Consider the following 18,156-nt stretch of genomic DNA (forward strand, 5'->3'; position numbering starts at 1 on the left):
GCGATCGAGCTCCCCCCACCCCGGCGGCCATGACGCTCCTCACTCCTGGTGGCGGTGGTGCTCACGCGTAGCCGCTCGCCGCCGTCTCCGACCCTGACGATCGGAATCGACCAGCCCAACCTTCCCCTCCCCTATGTTACATGTGTATGTTTCAAGTGTTTTAGACGTTTCAGATGTATGTTGCTTGTTTTATATGGATATTGCAAAAGTAGATCAGGAGATGTTACACATGTTGCAAGTGTTTCAGAGGCATGTTGCAAGTGTTTGTTCAAAATGTTTCATCTATTCCCAGACGTATGTTGCAATCGTTTTGATCTGGATGTTGCATATGTTTTCAAACATATGTTGCAATAGTATGCTCCGAAATGCTTCATCTATTTCATTCTTCTGTTGCAACAAGTGTTTTTATGTTGCACGTTGCAAGTGTTCTATCTGGATGTTGCATATGTTTTCACACAATCACACATATGTTGCAAGTGTATGTTTTAGATGTTTCATCTATTTTAGATGTATGTTGCATTCAGGTGTTTCATGTTGCACGTGTTTCATGCTCTTCGGAGAGTTAGGGGGTGCCAACGAGCGGGCAGACGGTCCTCAACTACGGTCAGGCGGCGCGGGAGACATCCAGGCAACACGAGGCCGGCGTGGGCATGCATAACGAGCCAGTGCGTGAAACATAGTGCTCGGAAACGGGCTAGCACACGTGGGCGTCCACCCGGACATCCGGGCACTAGCATCCCAAGATCAGTGTTATCTTACACGTTAAACGGTAAACTGTCGTTCGCCCTTCGTTTAGCGTTTAGGCCGTTTACATGGTGTTTAAACGGTCTAAACAGTTTTACACCATATTACCAAAATGTGCATATTTATTGATGTAAAATCAATTATTCTCCCATTTATACATGTTTATGCTATTAAAAATCAATTATTTTAGTATGTATATATATTTATGCATGTAAAAAGAATCAAATATACATATTTATACATGTAAGAAATCAATTATACATATTTATAAATATAATAAACTTAAGTATACAAATTTATGCATGTATAATTTAACTGTATTTACCCGGTGATCGCCTAAATAGCTATTTAAACAGTCATTTAGTCCGTTTAAAACCATTTATCTCTGTTCCGTTAAGAGCGTTTAGACCGTTAACCCCCATTTTGTGACCGTTGAAACGGTCAATCGTTTAATTTCCAGATACCCCCTAAACAAAACAGTTTGCCACTATTTACCATTTAGCAACCGTTTAAATGGCCGTTTAGGCGAACACTGCCCAAGATAAATAAAGTTATAAAAGTTATTGAGTGTAGACTGTGATAAATGTTGTCAAGAAAAAAATCTTTAAGGAACAAAACTCCCACATAACTTAAAAGTCAGGTCGTGACTGTTCTACAAGTTGCAACAGAAAATGCAGTCGGTACAAACTTTCTAAGAACGAACAGGCAAAAGAGCTGCCTATATAATATTAAAATAGAGCTACATGAAGTATTTAGAACTACACATTCTCAGGCAATCTAACCCTTAAGTATGTCACAATTAACACCACATTCACTCCTGCATCGCCTCTGCCTCTGCCTCTGCCTTAGGTGGGGGTGGCGGCAAAACCTCCTTCACCATATCCAAAAACTCCTGGACCCGCTTGTCTTCGTCACAGGCTTCTCCTCGGTCGTCCCTGGAAAATCGTTTCCCACATTCTTCTATCATCTGCAGTAGAGGATCAAAATGAAGACTAAACAGCTTAGTAGAGGATCAAAATGAAGAATAAACAGCTAAACATCAAGTTATAAAGTGTAATCATTGTACATCCAGGTCACTTTAGTTTTGTCCTAAGTCAAAGTTCTCAAGTTTGACCATGTTTATAGAAAATTGCATCAACATCAAATTAGTTTATTTAAATTCTCTCTGACATGTCTTGATAGTGCATTTAACTGAACTTATAGATGGTAATATATTTTTTCTAAAAACTTTGTCAAAGTTAGAGAAGTTTGACTTAGGACAAGGCTAAAGTGACCTACAATTTGGAATGGAGGGAGTAAGTTATGAGTGGCTCTTGGAAGTGTAATAAATAACAATAGCAATAGCAATCGTTACTTCATATTTGACACACTTGAACTACTTTTCTCTGCCTATCATTGCACAGAAAATACAAGTTATCCATGAGATGCGCTCATGGATAATTATAAGACAGAAATCCAGCTTATGGACAAGTAAATAAAGTTCTCAGATATGAAGCAACAAACAAGTATAGTTTAGTACATCTTTCCATATCTTGCCAAAATTCAAAAAGCAAAAGAAGTTCAGCCATTTCTAGCCCTTAAAAAGGAAAAACAGATTTAAACCTCTTTCAACCTCATGTCTCGTGAATTCAGAAAAGCAAATTTATGCATCATTAAAAGCTATTTAGCCCATTTGCTTCTATACTACTACTCCATTCCAAATTATAAGTCGTTTTGGCTTTTCTAGGTACGTACCCTTTGCTATGCATCTAGATATATATTATATCTAGATACATAACAAGACTTGCCCTCGTGCCGCTGCCACGTGGGCGACACTGGCATCGACACAAACCCTAGCAGCCGCTGCCCCCTTCTCTCCCTCCCTCCCGCCGCGCCGCCGCCGGAGCAGGCCGTCGGCATGGCCGCGCGGGTTGCCGGGAGGGCGGCGGTGGGGCGCTAGTTCGCGGTGGTGGCAGGGACGGACGATGTCGTGCTCGCGCGCAGCGGGGTCCGACGTCCAAATCTACGGGTGCTGCGGTGGCCCGCACCTAGGCAGGCGTTGGCCGATGCCCACGGCAGCGGCAACGGCAGCGGCTCTAGGCCAGGGCACCGGGAACGGCACCAGATTCGCAGGGGGGCGTCCGTAGAGGGGTGCCCCACGCCCTGGGATGCGTGCGGAGGCGGCTGCGTCGGCCAGGGGCGCCGAGGGCGGGGGTCTTCCTCGCACTTGGCAGTGGTGGGGCGCGTGGCGGGGTGCACCCTCGTGCGAGCCGCGTGGGGCTTGGTGGAGCCGTCCGCTGCGGGTGTGGCGGTGCCGGCCAGCCGTGCACGCGCCGAGGGGCGGCGGGGGGGGGGGGGGGGCTCTTCTTCCTCCTCCGCTTCCTGCTTTCCTCCTCAGCCATGGCAGCGGTGACAACCATGGTGGAGGCGGTGGCGGCGGCGGAGGGCACCGGGTCCTAGCGCCCTGGTGGCCACATCCGGCGCCCCCCAGTGCAGGGGGCGGCACTCGTGGTGGTGGGTCATGCGCCTGGCGGTGGCTGGTGGAGGTCGGCAGCAGCAACGGCATGTGCTTGTTTGGACGACGGCAGCCAGCGACGACTTCAGCGTGCGGCACTATGACGCATGCGGCAAGGTAGGTCTAGCCCAGCACGTTGCCCGGTCAGAGGGGTTGGCGGCCAAGTCGCCCCTAGTGCAGGGGGCGGCACTCGCGGTGGTGGGTCATGCGCCTAGCGGTGACAAGCGGAAGTCGGCAGCGGCGACAACGGATGCTTGTTCGAACGACGGCAGCTAGCGACGGCTCCAGCGTGCGGCACTGTGACGCATGCGGCAAGGTAGGTCTGGCCCAGCGCGTTACCCGGTCTGAGGGGGTGGCGGCCGACGCAGCTGTGCGGCTGCTGTGAGCAGCCTGCGCGTCGATGCCCTTCTGGAGGGGCTTCTGCGGGACAACACGGCAACGACGGCGATGATGGCGGCAGGCTAGGGCTTCGGCATCATGGCTAGACAGTTGTGCTGGAGGGCACCTTGGGCGAAAGCCTTAGTAACGGTGACGCCTGTAGGCACCGCTTTCCCTGTTGGGGGCGTCGTGTTCCCCTCCAGCAGTGTCTTCCACAGGTGAAAACCCGGTCCATTCCTGGACAAGCAATGGCGGCGCTATCGGCGTCGTACCCTTCCTGAAGGCGTCGCTGTTGGAATTTCGTCTTGGCCGCGATGTCTCCTTCCATGGACGCTCTTCGCTTCTCGGTGCTCGGTTGACGTGAGACGGCCGGAACTGCATCCATGAAGTCAGAGCTGCTACATTGGGGGATGTAGCTTGACAACAATGACACGGGGCAAACCCCCCTTCTTCGACGACTAGGACTTTGCTTGGGAGGCCAGGCAAACACTGCGGTCGAGGCAGGAGACCGAGACAGGATCGAAGTCGGTGCTGCTCTTCACGACGAGCTGGAGCTCGGCAACGATGACCTGTTGTGGCCTCTTGCTTCGGGCCCGTCTGTCTGGCATCGTAGGGTGGGATATCTGTGGTCTGCCATGGGAAGTCTGAGCTGCTGGCTGCTTTGCCATGCTCCGCAACGATGACTCTGATGGATAAGTCTCATGTGTGGCTGGTCTTTGTGGGGCTATGATGCTCACATGGTCATGGTCCTTGTGGCTGTTTTTCTGTTTTTAGGACAGCATCTTAGACTAGAGGACAGCATCTTAGAGGACAGCATCTTAGACTAGAGGACAGCATCTTAGCTAGGACAGCATATTAGCATCTTAGACTAGCATCTTAGACTAGCATCTTGGCATATGCTTGGCTGGCTAGCAGCCTATAAATATGTAACCCCAACCCCTTGGGTTGGCATGGCATTTGTGTGAGCTTGTGTGAGAAATAGACAAGAAAATTGCCCCAACTCCTAGTGTCATCCTCTCTCGATGAGAGTAAGAATTCTCCTACTACCAAGAGTGAGAATTCAGCGACTAACAAGTGGTATCAGAGCCGTATTATCCTGTAGCCTGAGCATCTCTTGCTCATCTTCTCTCCCAGCCCCACAACAGCCCCAGCTGTTGGCAGCAGCAGCTCCTCCGGCCGCTCCTGTTCACTCCTCTCCCAGCTCGTCTGAAGCAGCCCTCTCCCCACGCAGCAGCCCCCCGGTAGCGCGTCATGTCCGCAGGGCAGTCTCAGCGCTCGGTCGCCTCGAGCACGCGGCGTCGGCAGGAGGCCGAACTTGCCGCGGCAGAGGAACGCGAGCGAGCGGCGGCAGAGACCGCTGCGGCGGCGGCAAGGGCGTCGAGGCTAGCAGCGGCGGAGCTGGCAGCAGCCAGAGCGGAGGCGGAAGCAGCGGCGGCGGCGAATGCAGCGCGTGCGGCGGCGGCGGAGGTCGAGGCTCTGCGCGGCAGCATCGGCAGCTCCATTTCCGCTGACGACACCGCCGACGCGGACCTCGAGCTGCTAGAGAGGGAGGCAGCGCGAGCGCGGGCGGCGCAGTGGACAGCCGCGCACGTCCACGAGCGTGGCGGCAGCCCAGACAGGCGCGAACGCGCTGGCGGCGCTCCTGGAGGAGGCGCGCACGGCGGTGGCGCTCCTGGGGCAGCCGCGCACACCCACGAGCGCGGCGGCAGCCCAGACAGGCGCGGACGCGCCGGCGGCGCTCCTGGAGGAGGCGCGCACGGCAACGGTGGCGGACGGGTCGATGGAGAGCGCGGCCTTCACAGGCAGCGTGGCTCTCTCTCCCCGGATCGGTACCGACGGGTCGATGGAGAGCGCGGCCTTCACAGGCAGCGTGGCTCTCTCTCCCCGGATCGGTACCGTGGTTACCACGGGCTCCAGGCTGTTGTCAGGGACGTCGGTCCCGGCGGTGGGTGGCCTACCCTCACCAAGACCAACTACGTCGAGTGGGCTGCGGTGATGAGGGTAAAGCTCCAGGTGCGGCACATGTGGGAGGCAGTCCGGTACGGCGACGTCGACTACGACCTAGATCGACGGGCGCTGGATGCTCTCATCGCTGCAGTCCCGCCCGAGATGCAGTTCTCGCTTACCAGCAAGCGGACTGCCAAGGAGGCTTGGGACGCCATCGCTGCGGCACGCATCGGCAGCGATCGCGCCCGCAAGTCCACACTGCAGGCACTTCGCAAGGAGTGGGAGAACCTGGCTTTCAAGCCAGGTGAGGACGTTGATGACTTTGCTCTCCGTCTCAACACTCTGTTGCAGAAGATGGTGCAGTTCGGCGACGACACCTACGGCGAGGAGAGAGCTGTCGAAAAGCTCTTCCGCTGCGTCCCCGAGAAGTACAAGCAGATGGCTCGCTCGATCGAGTCGCTGCTGGATCTCTCCACGATGTCGATCGAGGAGGCGATAGGTCGCCTCAAGGTCGTCGATAGTGATGAGCCACAGTCCCTCTCAGGGCCCATCACCACTGGCGGGAAGCTCCTTCTCACTCGGGAGCAGTGGCTTGCCAGCCAGGGTGACCGGAGGAAGGGGGAGCCTTCTTCCGCGACAGGCGGCCGCAAGCGTGGCAAGCCACGTAAGGCGCGCAGAGACGCCCAGGCCGGGGCGCGAGGACGTGCCGAGGGTGATGCCCGCGGAGGCGCCCAGGGCGGCGCCGCCGGCAGGCACAAGCCGGCACGAGACGACGCCTGCCGCAACTGCGGCCAGCTTGGCCATTGGGCCAAGGACTGTCGACAGCCACGACGCGGCCAGGCCCACGTCGCACAGGCGGAGGAGGAGGAGCCGGCTCTGTTCATGGCACATGCCAGCATCGAGCTACCTCCAGCGGCACCGGCCGCAGCGGCTCTCCTCCACCTTGACGAGCCAAAAGCACACGCCCTCCTCGGCGACAGCTCCGGCAACGACAAGACTGACGGGTGGTGCCTCGACACCGGCGCCACCCATCACATGACCGGTCGACGGGAGTTCTTCACCGAGCTTGACTCTAGCGTCCGAGGCTCCGTCAAGTTTGGGGATGCCTCCGGCGTGGAGATCAAGGGCGTCGGCTCCATCATCTTCACCGCCGTGTCTGGTGAGCACAGGCTGCTCACCGGAGTCTACTACATCCCCGCGTTGAGGAACTCCATCATCAGCTTGGGACAGCTGGATGAGAACGGTTCGCGCGTGGTGGTTGAGGACGGAGTCATGAGGATTTGGGATCGTCGTCGTCGCCTTCTTGCCAAGGTATCCAGAAGCGCAAATCGACTCTACGTCCTTAACGTGCAGGTGGCACAACCCCTCTGTCTCGCTGCTCGTCGGGACGACGAGGCGTGGCAGTGGCACGAGCGTTTCGGGCACCTTCACTTTGAGGCCCTGAAGCGGCTCAGTGCCACGGAGATGGTGCGAGGCCTGCCATGCCTCGACCATGTGGAGCAGCTCTGCGACGTCTGCGTGTTGACGAAGCAGAGGCGACTCCCCTTTCCCCAGCAGGCGAGCTTTCGAGCCAAGGAGAGGCTCGAGCTCGTGCACGGGGACTTGTGTGGCCCGGTGACACCGGCCACACCGGGAGGACGACGCTACTTCCTGCTGCTCGTCGACGACCTCTCCCGCTACATGTGGGTGATGGTCCTCGGCAGCAAGGGAGAGGCTGCGGACGCCATCAGACGCGCGCAGGCTTCTGCGGAGGCGGAGTGCGGCCGCAAGCTGCGCGTGCTGCGCACCGACAACGGCGGCGAATTCACGGCGGCTGAATTCGCGTCGTACTGCGCTGACGAGGGCATTCAGCGCCACTACTCCGCGCCGTACAGCCCGCAGCAGAACGGCGTCGTCGAGCGGCGCAACCAGACGGTTGTGGGGATGGCTCGGGCCCTCCTCAAGCAGAGGGGGATGCCGGCTGTCTTCTGGGGAGAGGCGGTGGTGACGGCCGTCTACATCCTCAACCGCTCGCCTACCAAGGCGCTCGACGGCAGGACGCCGTACGAGGCTTGGCATGGGCGCAAGCCGGCGGTCTCCCACTTGCGGGTCTTCGGCTGCCTCGCGTTCGCCAAGGAGCTTGGCCACATCAGCAAGCTCGACGACAGGAGCACTCCGGGAGTGTTCATCGGCTACGCGGAGGGCTCGAAGGCCTACCGCATCCTCGACCCGAAGACACAGCGTGTGCGCACGGCGCGCGACGTTGTGTTCGACGAAGGGCGAGGATGGGCGTGGGACAAGGCGGTGGACGATGGCTCGGCTCCGACTTACGACGACTTCACTGTCGAGTACGTCCACTTCGAGGGAGCTGGGGGAGTAGGCAGCTCTTCTTCGGCGAGCGCGTCTACCCCAGTCCCCGAGCCTCCACCGACCCCGGCGCCTGCTACTCCGACAGCTCCACGCTCTCCAGCCAGGACCTCGGCTGCGATGAGTTCTTCGCCGGCTTCACCACAGCCGGCAACGCCACGCACTCCAGCACCGACAGGCACCTCTCCGGGCACGTCTACTCCAACACCAGCTCGTGTCGAGCATAGCCCGGTTGAGCTCGCTACTCCGCTCTCTCACGACGAGGAGCGCATCGACGCGTACCACGACGGCGAGCCGTTGCGGTACCGTACGATGGAGAACCTTCTCGGCGACCAGTTGGTGCCGGGACTGGTGCCTCATGACCTGGAGGACCTGGAGGCGCAGTTGCACCTTGCGTGTGACGACGGCGAGCCTCGGTCGTTCGCAGAGGCCGAGAGACACGCGGCATGGCGCGCCGCGATGCAGTTGGAAATGGATGCGGTTGAGAAGAACCGCACCTGGGAGCTTGCTGACCTTCCTCGTGGTCATCGCGCGATCACCCTTAAGTGGGTGTACAAGCTGAAGAGGGATGAAGCCGGTGCCATCGTCAAGCACAAGGCTCGCTTGGTGGCACGAGGTTTCGTGCAGCAGGAGGGGGTCGACTTCGACGACGCCTTTGCTCCCGTGGCACGGATGGAGTCCGTGCGACTCCTCCTTGCGCTAGCTGCCCAGGAGGGCTGGCGTGTTCATCACATGGACGTCAAGTCGGCGTTCCTTAACGGCGACTTGAAGGAGGAGGTCTACGTGCACCAGCCGCCGGGATTTGCGATCCCCGGCAAGGAGGGCAAGGTGCTCCGCCTGCGCAAGGCCCTCTATGGCTTGCGACAGGCACCGAGGGCGTGGAATGCCAAGCTGGATTCCACGCTAAAGGGGATGGGCTTCGAGCAAAGCCCGCACGAGGCGGCCATCTACCGACGGGGCAATGGAGGTAATGCCCTGTTGGTGGGTGTCTACGTCGACGACTTGGTGATCACCGGCACCAAGGATGCGGAGGTGGCGGCATTCAAGGAAGAGATGAAGGCCACCTTCCAGATGAGTGACCTGGGGCCTCTCTCCTTCTACCTGGGAATCGAGGTACACCAGGATGACTCTGGGATCACGCTTCGACAGACCGCCTACGCCAAGCGCGTCGTTGAGCTAGCTGGGCTCACCGACTGCAACCCAGCTCTCACTCCGATGGAGGAGAGGCTGAAGCTGAGCCGCGACAGCACGACGGAGGAGGTGGACGCTACGCAGTACCGGCGTCTTGTGGGGAGCCTTCGCTACCTCGCCCACACACGGCCGGACTTGGCATTCTCCGTCGGCTACGTCAGTCGGTTCATGCAGCGACCGACGACGGAGCACCAGCAGGCTGTGAAGAGGATCATCCGCTACGTTGCGGGGACTCTCGACCACGGCCTCTACTACCCGAGGTGCCCTGGGGCGGCACACTTCGTCGGGTACAGCGACAGCGACCACGCCGGCGACATCGACACCAGCAAGAGCACGAGCGGGATCCTCTTCTTCCTCGGCAAGTGCCTCGTTAGCTGGCAGTCGGTCAAGCAGCAGGTCGTGGCCCTGTCCAGCTGCGAGGCCGAGTACATAGCGGCCTCCACCGCTTCGACTCAGGCGCTCTGGCTCGCTCGACTGCTTGGTGATCTCCTCGGCAGAGACACTAGAGCGGTGGAGCTCAGGGTGGACAGCAAGTCCGCTCTGGCCCTGGCAAAGAACCCCGTGTTCCACGAACGCAGCAAGCACATCCGGGTGAGGTACCACTTCATCCGAAGCTGTTTGGAGGAAGGGAGCATCAAGGCGAGCTACATCAACACCAAGGACCAGCTTGCGGACCTGCTCACCAAGCCCCTTGGGAGGATCAAGTTCCTTGAGCTCTGCTCCAGGACCGGGATGGTTCAACTCTCCCACAAGACGACGCACAAGACTTAGGGGGAGAATGATGGATAAGTCTCATGTGTGGCTGGTCTTTGTGGGGCTATGATGCTCACATGGTCATGGTCCTTGTGGCTGTTTTTCTGTTTTTAGGACAGCATCTTAGACTAGAGGACAGCATCTTAGAGGACAGCATCTTAGACTAGAGGACAGCATCTTAGCTAGGACAGCATATTAGCATCTTAGACTAGCATCTTAGACTAGCATCTTGGCATATGCTTGGCTGGCTAGCAGCCTATAAATATGTAACCCCAACCCCTTGGGTTGGCATGGCATTTGTGTGAGCTTGTGTGAGAAATAGACAAGAAAATTGCCCCAACTCCTAGTGTCATCCTCTCTCGATGAGAGTAAGAATTCTCCTACTACCAAGAGTGAGAATTCAGCGACTAACAGACTCATGGTAGTGTTGTACTGTGTTGTGTCGCGTGGGTGGGCTAGCCTTTCGGGGTGTTTGGCACCACGTTTGGCTACCCTTTCTTGTACATAAACTTCATTCGTCTTAATTGAGCGGCAAAGCTCCTTCCATTATTTCAAAAAATAACAAAAGCTATGTATCTAGAAAAGTCAAAACGACTCATAATAATTTGGAACAGAGGGAGTAAGAAATAAGAATAGGTTCTTGGCCCCTTTTCTTCTTAATATAAAGATACGTAGCTCTCTACGTATTCGAGAAAAAAAAAACATAGGCGTCCGAATTGACAAACCCAGTTATCCTCACACCAGTCAAGCAGCGCTAAACTTCAAACATTTTTTTCCAACAACAATACAGAAATGGTAATATCGTAGCGAGGAAGGCCACTTTCACGGTGATCGGTGCAGCAAAATTTCTATATGAAATAGCTTAATTTGCATAAACATGTAATATTGTAAATCTGAAAATAAAAACATGCTCATTATCAGCAAGATGAACATTACAGTACCGCATAAGCATCGGCAGCTGAGGATGGTCTCCAGTTGATGACATTTAGCTTATCAGCCTCTGCAAGCATGAAACCCTCACTTCTCTTCACAAATTCATAAATTGATTCCCTTGTCTGGTTGCAAGCAGGGGTTTTTAAGAGGTACTCATACACCTGATGAGACGATGACGACTATCAGACCAGTTTAGGTACAAAGGGTGTACCCAGTGCAGAGAGCCCCCGCTCTGTGCGGGGTTTGGGGAAGGGTGTCAGTGGCAAGCCTTACCCTCGCCTGTGCAATGCGAGGAGACCGCGACTCGAACCCGGGACCTTCCGGTCACAGGCGGTAAGACTCTACCGCTTGCACCAGGCCCGCCATTCACCAGTTTAGGTACAAAACAGCACAAATAAACAAGTCGAAATGATAAAGGCCTAGGTAAAAGAGGAGCAAAGTACCTTACACTCTGATGCAGCAACAGCCCCCAAGCATCCCATAGGGTCAACTTTGGCACCTCTTGTTCGCAAGAAGTCAAGAACTTCAAAGTTGGTAAGGATCCCTGCATTTGCTTTCTGTCTGCAGAACATCAATGGGCAACGGTTATTCCTAGTCTAGCTTTAAATCACGCAGTGGCTGACAAGCAGCACAAGACATTCAGGACCCATGGTTCAGTCCTCTACACTCAGGGTTATTCGCATCAATTGAGCGAAACAATTGGAGCTCACAACAGACTTTCCCATGAATCCTCATAAGAAATGGCATATCGAACAAAAACAATCTAACAACAGACTTTCCCATGAATCCTCATAGGAAATTATGGATTGAACAATAAACAATCTAACAGAACAGTTGGCACCACACTTATACCCCCAATTACTGTGAAGTTTTGGACAGATTAATAGGTGAAACGGGAAAATATCATCGATCACGACATTGTTGTTAAACTTATAACTGGACCCATTAACCAACAGGGACCATCTGAGGCACTAGCTGATCTAATTTTTGAAGAATTTGCGTAATGGATAGGAGTGCATGTCGAAGATTGACAGACAGCTTAGGTCAGCATACCAGTAACGGTGAACAACATAATAACACAGGTACTGAGAGACCGGAGACATGAGCACTCACATCTTCATTTCTGCTGCGGACTGACCGTGCTCGCCGAAGGAGATGAACCTAACCAAAACGGGACGGATAACCACGGCCGGACTGACCGTGCTCGCCGAATGAGATGAACCTAACCAAAACGGGACGGATTAGCAAGGCATCACGCAAAGGGCGAGAAAGCTAATTTCGTGCACCAGTACCACGGGATGGGTTACTCGCCAGCAGAGGGTCCGGTGGAATCGATGAGCGGAGCGCAACCCACGTCCGGAACCGGAAGGCGGCTCCAACCCCGCCAGCTGCACCAACGGAGAGCAGGAGCTCGCGGCGGCGGAGGACCCGTCGGTCGGTACGCCGGCGCCGGCCCCTCGTGCTGGACCTGTCAAGGGTTCCCACCCCTTCGGCGTAGGCTCGGAGCTTCACGACAAGCTGGGTTATTTTGGCCTGCGATGATAATATTAATAGTGGGCCGGATTCACCTAAGCCCACAAAACCGTGAAAGAGCCCAACAGTACACGCCCTTCAAGAACCCACCAGGTTCATTTCCTCAGGATCAAACATCACAATTCAGAAGCGCATTTCAGACGCGTCACTCGCAACCGAAATTTTTCCAATTTAACCGTTTTTCCTTTAAAAATTACATTTATACCCATGGGTATCAAAAACCTTTGGACCATCTCGGTGCCGTGACCCATGACGCCGAGGTAATACGTCTCGACACCAAACTTTGACCATGTCAGCGCCATGTCGCCAGCCACTCTGATCTCAGTGCCATGACCTATGGCGCCAAAGCAACACATCTCGGTGCCGACTTTTGGCCACGTCAACGTCATGTTGCCAGCCACGACAACCTTGACCTCCAACCTCAACGCTGAGACATGTTACCTCAGCGACGTAGGCCACGACACTGAGCTCAAGGTCCAAAGATAAGTTTTTGCCGTTGAGAGGATATAAATGTGAATTTTTTATTAAAAAAAGGTTAAATTGAAGAAAAAAATCGGCACCCGCAACAGCGCGGGGGGAGGGGGGACAAAAAGGTACAATCCCTGAGGTACAGATATAAGGAAATGAAAAAAATACTACTTTAGTAAAGAAGATACAGACGATCATCTGACGGATTATCAACGTAGTAATAACATACTTATTTGCACGAACTCTCCCAACAACTCTACAACTACAACACGCATGGGGTTGTTCTACAGTGGCCCAAAATGTGGATTCCTCCAACCAGACTACTCTCCTCCCATTGCTACTCAGTTTTACGACGACCTATCCCGTGACATATACTACTTTACTACAGGATTTGAACATCAGTGATGCGCCTTATGAGACCTTGCCCGAGCTGTGCGGCGAACTCCATAGGACGCCTTGACGAGGCGTGGGATTAGAGCTTCCTGCTCTTCAGGCAGGTTTTCGACAGGATTCTCTTCCCAAACATGTTGTTTCGAAGAGCGCCGACGTGTGGCTTGATGGCTCGCACCAATGCAGCCTCAACCTCAGCATCCTGCACGTAATAAATTAATTTCAGTTTAAGAAAGAAACTAGTCAAGATGTGAGTTTTCAGTTTAAGAAAGAAACTAGCCGACGTGTGCATTGTATTTTACCTCGCACTCCCGGAATGCTGTTTGGATCACATAGTTTTCCATACTGATCAAGCAAGATATTCTGCAGCTTGGGGTCATTGACAAGCTCAAGGATGATCTTTGCACGTTTTGGCCCCCGTGCTTCTTTCAGGCATTTCTCAACCACGTTGCTGCTGCACTTTTGCATCGACAGATATCCATAGTTGCCCTCAAGCTTGTCCAGAATTTCATTCGTTGCCCAAGTAACCCTGAGGTCGAGTATGAACTGTATTACATAGTTCCTGCAGAGATTTGTTCATATGCTCAGCATTCAAAAGCCGAGGCCGCAAAGGAATCAAAGTTACATTAACTCTGAAGGCAAAAGGCAACGTACATACCCATACTGATGTTCCGCGAGGTTGAGAGCCCTAGTTGTGATACTGTACAATAACTTGTTCTTCTGCTCCTTATTTGCATGAATAATACATTTCTGGATGATACAACAGCCTTGGCGATCCTTTGCTAGCTCAACGCAATATTTTGTGGCCGCATTGAGAAGGAACTGCAATGGTAATGGCAGTCCAAAATCCAGTTTACAAATTGGTAATAATGATAGCAAAGAAATTACGTAGCAGTGGCTAAGTACATTTACATTATCCTTTTCTTGTTCTTCAATACAACTAGCACGAACTCGTAGATATACTTTCCAACATTTGCTTTAATTGTTAATTCAAACATCCTTAGTACTATGTTCCACCAAACAAGAATTCATTGTAGAGCACATTATAAATTAATTTAGATGACAGTACTTGAAATCATTGGAGACAAAGAAAATTTTGAAGTCAAGTGATAGTTCAAATACAGATAGCCAAAAAATGTTCAGGAAAGTGATATCATAGACCATGATGATTAACGTAACTTGGTAAGACAATTAGCAGCACTGCAAGTTTTAAATGTGCAGCAAAAATAAAGTCATAAACACTGGGGTTACTATTAAATGATGAAACACTGTCCAGAAAGCTGATCAACCCCTTTGTTTGTTTGTTTAATAAATCCCAGTAGGGGGAAACCCCTCCTGTTTTCCTCAAAAAAAAAAAAAAGCTGATCAAAATATATCACGATTGTCATAGGGGATGGTCGATCTAGGAACAGCTTGGATCAGGAAACATCTTTACGTGCTTTAGTTCGCATCAGTTTGAATGTTTATGCTTTCTCGGTATTACTTCCCATGGCCTATTATTTTGTATCTTAGGACTGGAACGAAGCCCTATTTGCCCTGGGCCTGGACCTGCCCTTACTAGGGAATCAGATTAAATTCCAGCAATACAGAATGTTGTGAGATTAAAAACTTAGGAACAGAAAAGAGAGAGAGAAACTTCATGAATTTACAATCAGGCCTTTGAACGTTCTTAGTTCTCTTACAACAATAAATAACTGTAGTGGTATATGCTTTCTTTTTCAGGAACAAACAGGTAAGAGACCTGCCTATAATATTGATTAGATGGCATAGCCAGAGTACAAAAGCCATAGACAGCAACACGGCAAATAAAATTTGCAGCCTGACAGGCCACCATGGTCTCTGTTATGAATGATACTAGAGAATTATTTCTTTCTTTAATAGCAAGGCTGCATTTAAAAGAGAGTGCTACTATTGGCAAATACAACTAGGCACTTACAGTGTATTTTAAAAAAGATTGCATACAGTTAATTCCAATTTAGATGTCCCAAGGTATGAAACAAGATTATCCTTGGTATCAAAACAAAAATCATTGTATGAACCTAAACATAAAACTATGCAAACTAGTGTATAAGCACCAAGGACTAGATGGCAGATGGTTACCCAATGGATAACAAAAGCAGGATTTAAAGGTTTCTTAAGTAAAAGAGGTACTCGACGATGGTCACTAGGGCATGCTCTAACCATACTGGGTATTTAGTTCTATGTAGCAGAGTAAAGAATTATAACAATATGAAGCTGATAAAAGGAAGTCAGTCAGAAAACATTGAAAGCATGAGCAAGGCTACATTGGTTTAAAGTAAAAATGTCTTACTGCTTTGCACTCAGGTGATAGCTTCTGCAAGCAACGGTGTGCAACGTGGCTGCCATTGGCATCCATCATCAGAGTAATGGCACCATGGCTCAGAGCAGATACTACCATGGACACTTCATCTGAGGTACTAACAGTTTCTATCACCTTTTGCACCACACGTGTCCTGGATTTTTAAGTTCAAAAACAGTATAAAGTTATGATAAAATGAAAATAAAAAGAAAGCAATTATTAATATCAAAGCATGAAGCAGCCATACCCATGCATGTTGCATGCAACTTTGACTAGCTGGCCAGGTATTTTGGTTATTTCATAAAGTATATGCATCTTTTGATTATCATTGCACTGCTCAAGTAGTTTTTGTATCAAGTAATTTCCAAATGGATCAACCATAAGTTCATCGATATGCTCAATTACACCATCAAAAACCTTTTGGGCATCCTCTTGAGAACCTTCTGTAAATATCCTTTGGAGGAAACGGCAACCATTCTGATCCTTCGCCAAGTGGTACAATTCTCCAACAACTTCATCAACTGAATTACAGTTCAGTTGGGCAGATTTCATGGCCACTTCAGAATCCAAGGATGACGGTGAACTTTTCACTTTGTCAGAGATGCAATCTTCTAATAAACCTTTGGGTGAATGCCTGAGCCCAAATGAATGTTTGAGCTTTTCAGATAGCTGAATTTGACAGTATTCACAGGTTTCACATAAGCAATCAGGATAACTTGTACAAGGACAATTATTCACATGTGTCAAACTCCGTCGGTTACTTCCATTAGGAATTATAGCACCATTCCAGTAGATATCAGGACTGCCATGTCCCAGATGACGAACAGTGGGCACTCTAAGGTGAGGTGCAGCTACATACTTGGTTGATGAGTTGATAACACCATATTGATTGCTATTGATCCAATGAACATCAGGAGCCTGTGGAATTTGCTGATAAGAATACTGTGGCTGCATGATAAAATTCGTCTCGACATCAATATCATGCCGCTTGAATTTAGAGTCCATCTGCTGCTGATAATAAGGTGCATATGCTTGTGGCTGCCTATCGATAATGAGATGTTGCTGGAAAGGCAAAGCTTGTGGTAAATTGGTTCTAGCCACAAAAGCATTATCTTTGCCATGCATCCCTGTGTACATTGGAGGATTTTGTGCACCAAACTTTGGTTTCATGTGTCCAGCATTGTTGACCATCAAATATGAAGGCACGAACTCATCCTGACCAAATGTTGGCTGAAGTGGCAGATTTGTTGGGTTGTCAGCTGATGTAAACAAATAGTCTGCAAAACGGAGTGCATCCCTGGATCCAACACTGCCAGAGTTAGCAGAAGAGTCAGCAGCACTACCAGTGAAGCTCAAGCTCATGTTCCCAAATGCAGATGCCAATGACTGATCATCAAACAAATTGGCATTGTCAATGGTGCCCAGACCATTCCGAGCAGGGCTTCTTTCACTCATAGGAACCCACCCTGCCTCGAGGGAAGAACACCCTGCAGATTGTTCCCCGTGATCTGCAAACATGGCTCCAGTGATGTTGCCAAGAAATGGCTGATTGTCCTGATTACCCGGCACTTCGTCCATCCCAGTACCAGGCCAGTCCACGAAGCCAAACTGAATCACACAATGTAGGTAGATTCAACAAAACTACGGCACCCAGAGTTTGATGTGACGCACGAATACCACGAAGTCACCTACATGATCACAGGAACAAGGACAAAATCGTTACCAAATAAAGGCAAGAGTTGGTACGAACGATTTGGCATCAAGACAAGAGCAGGAGACAACAGACAACAGAGTGTCCGGGGAAAACAGGGGAATCGCCACATGTCAATAGAACTTTCGTATCCAGATGGCAAGAAGGACAAAAGGTACCCATGACTATGGTAACACCAACTCTAAGAATCCCAAAGAATCCATAAACACATCAAAACCGTGAACAATCTTGGTGAACAGAGCATGAGATTTCGCTACTGAATCCTTGATTGTATTGCGCCTGCGCAAAGATGACAAAAAAAAAATGGGCGGTGAAACTGGCAGCAATCCGATGCCACGAAACCCACCCGCACACGCCAAGATCGTGAAAACCCCCGAGAAAAACCCCCCGATCACGAGAACGCCTCGCCAAGAACCGAGGACCGAGGGGTCCCGCCGTGATAACCCCGATCTTGACAAGAATGGATCCATCAAACCGATCGAGAGATATACGGAGCCCCGATCGACCCAGACAAGAGACGCCACAGGGGGAGGTAGTAGTAGTAGATGATTACCAGGAAAAGCCTCAGGGGAGCACGCGCATTAGCAGGAGCGCCGCCGCCGCCGCGCAATCCAGCGGCCTCAGGGAGGGCTCGGAGGGCGCACCGCCGGGGAGAAGAGAATTGGGGAGAGGCGGCCGTGTTGGAGGTGATGAGTTTCTGAGGGATTTTGAGGGCGAGGCTTGCGCTAGAAGGAGATGAAAGGAGGAGAGAGGAGAGAGGGGTGGGGGGAAGAGCAAACAGAGGAAGACGGGGCATTTGTTTCTGGGGGCTTTCGTTTCCTTGTTTCTGTTGCTCTTTGATGGACGGTTCTGCCCCTCCCTCTCTCTGCAGCTGGGAGGTCGTCTGAAGAGGGTGGAGAGAGAGTGACACATGACATGAGGCTACTAGCCTGCTGCCATGCAAGCATG

At 51.7% G+C, this 18,156-nt stretch overlaps 1 protein-coding gene and 1 pseudogene across 2 annotated transcripts; both read right to left on the reverse strand.

Moving 5' to 3' along the window:
• Positions 1-1,328: 1,328 nt before the first annotated feature.
• Positions 1,329-12,288, reverse strand: LOC136505015 (uncharacterized). 2 transcript variants are annotated; one of them, XM_066500076.1, is made up of 5 exons: positions 12,098-12,288; positions 11,900-12,008; positions 11,230-11,347; positions 10,795-10,947; positions 1,329-1,711 (listed from the first exon to the last, which is right to left on the reverse strand). In XM_066500076.1, the coding sequence occupies exons 2-5, from the start codon at positions 11,905-11,907 to the stop codon at positions 1,556-1,558; spliced, it is 435 nt and encodes a 144-aa protein (XP_066356173.1). In that variant the 5' UTR covers positions 11,908-12,008; positions 12,098-12,288; the 3' UTR covers positions 1,329-1,555. The 2 variants fall into 2 exon arrangements, with proteins under 2 accessions (XP_066356173.1, XP_066356172.1); XM_066500075.1 differs by having other exon boundaries at positions 12,079-12,288.
• Positions 12,289-12,911: 623 nt separating this feature from the next.
• Positions 12,912-17,950, reverse strand: LOC136505014 (putative pumilio homolog 7, chloroplastic; annotated as a pseudogene).
• Between the last annotated feature and the right edge of the window lie 206 nt (positions 17,951-18,156).

This window comes from Miscanthus floridulus, chromosome 14, assembly GCF_019320115.1.
Source record: "Miscanthus floridulus cultivar M001 chromosome 14, ASM1932011v1, whole genome shotgun sequence".
NCBI lineage: Eukaryota > Viridiplantae > Streptophyta > Magnoliopsida > Poales > Poaceae > Miscanthus > Miscanthus floridulus.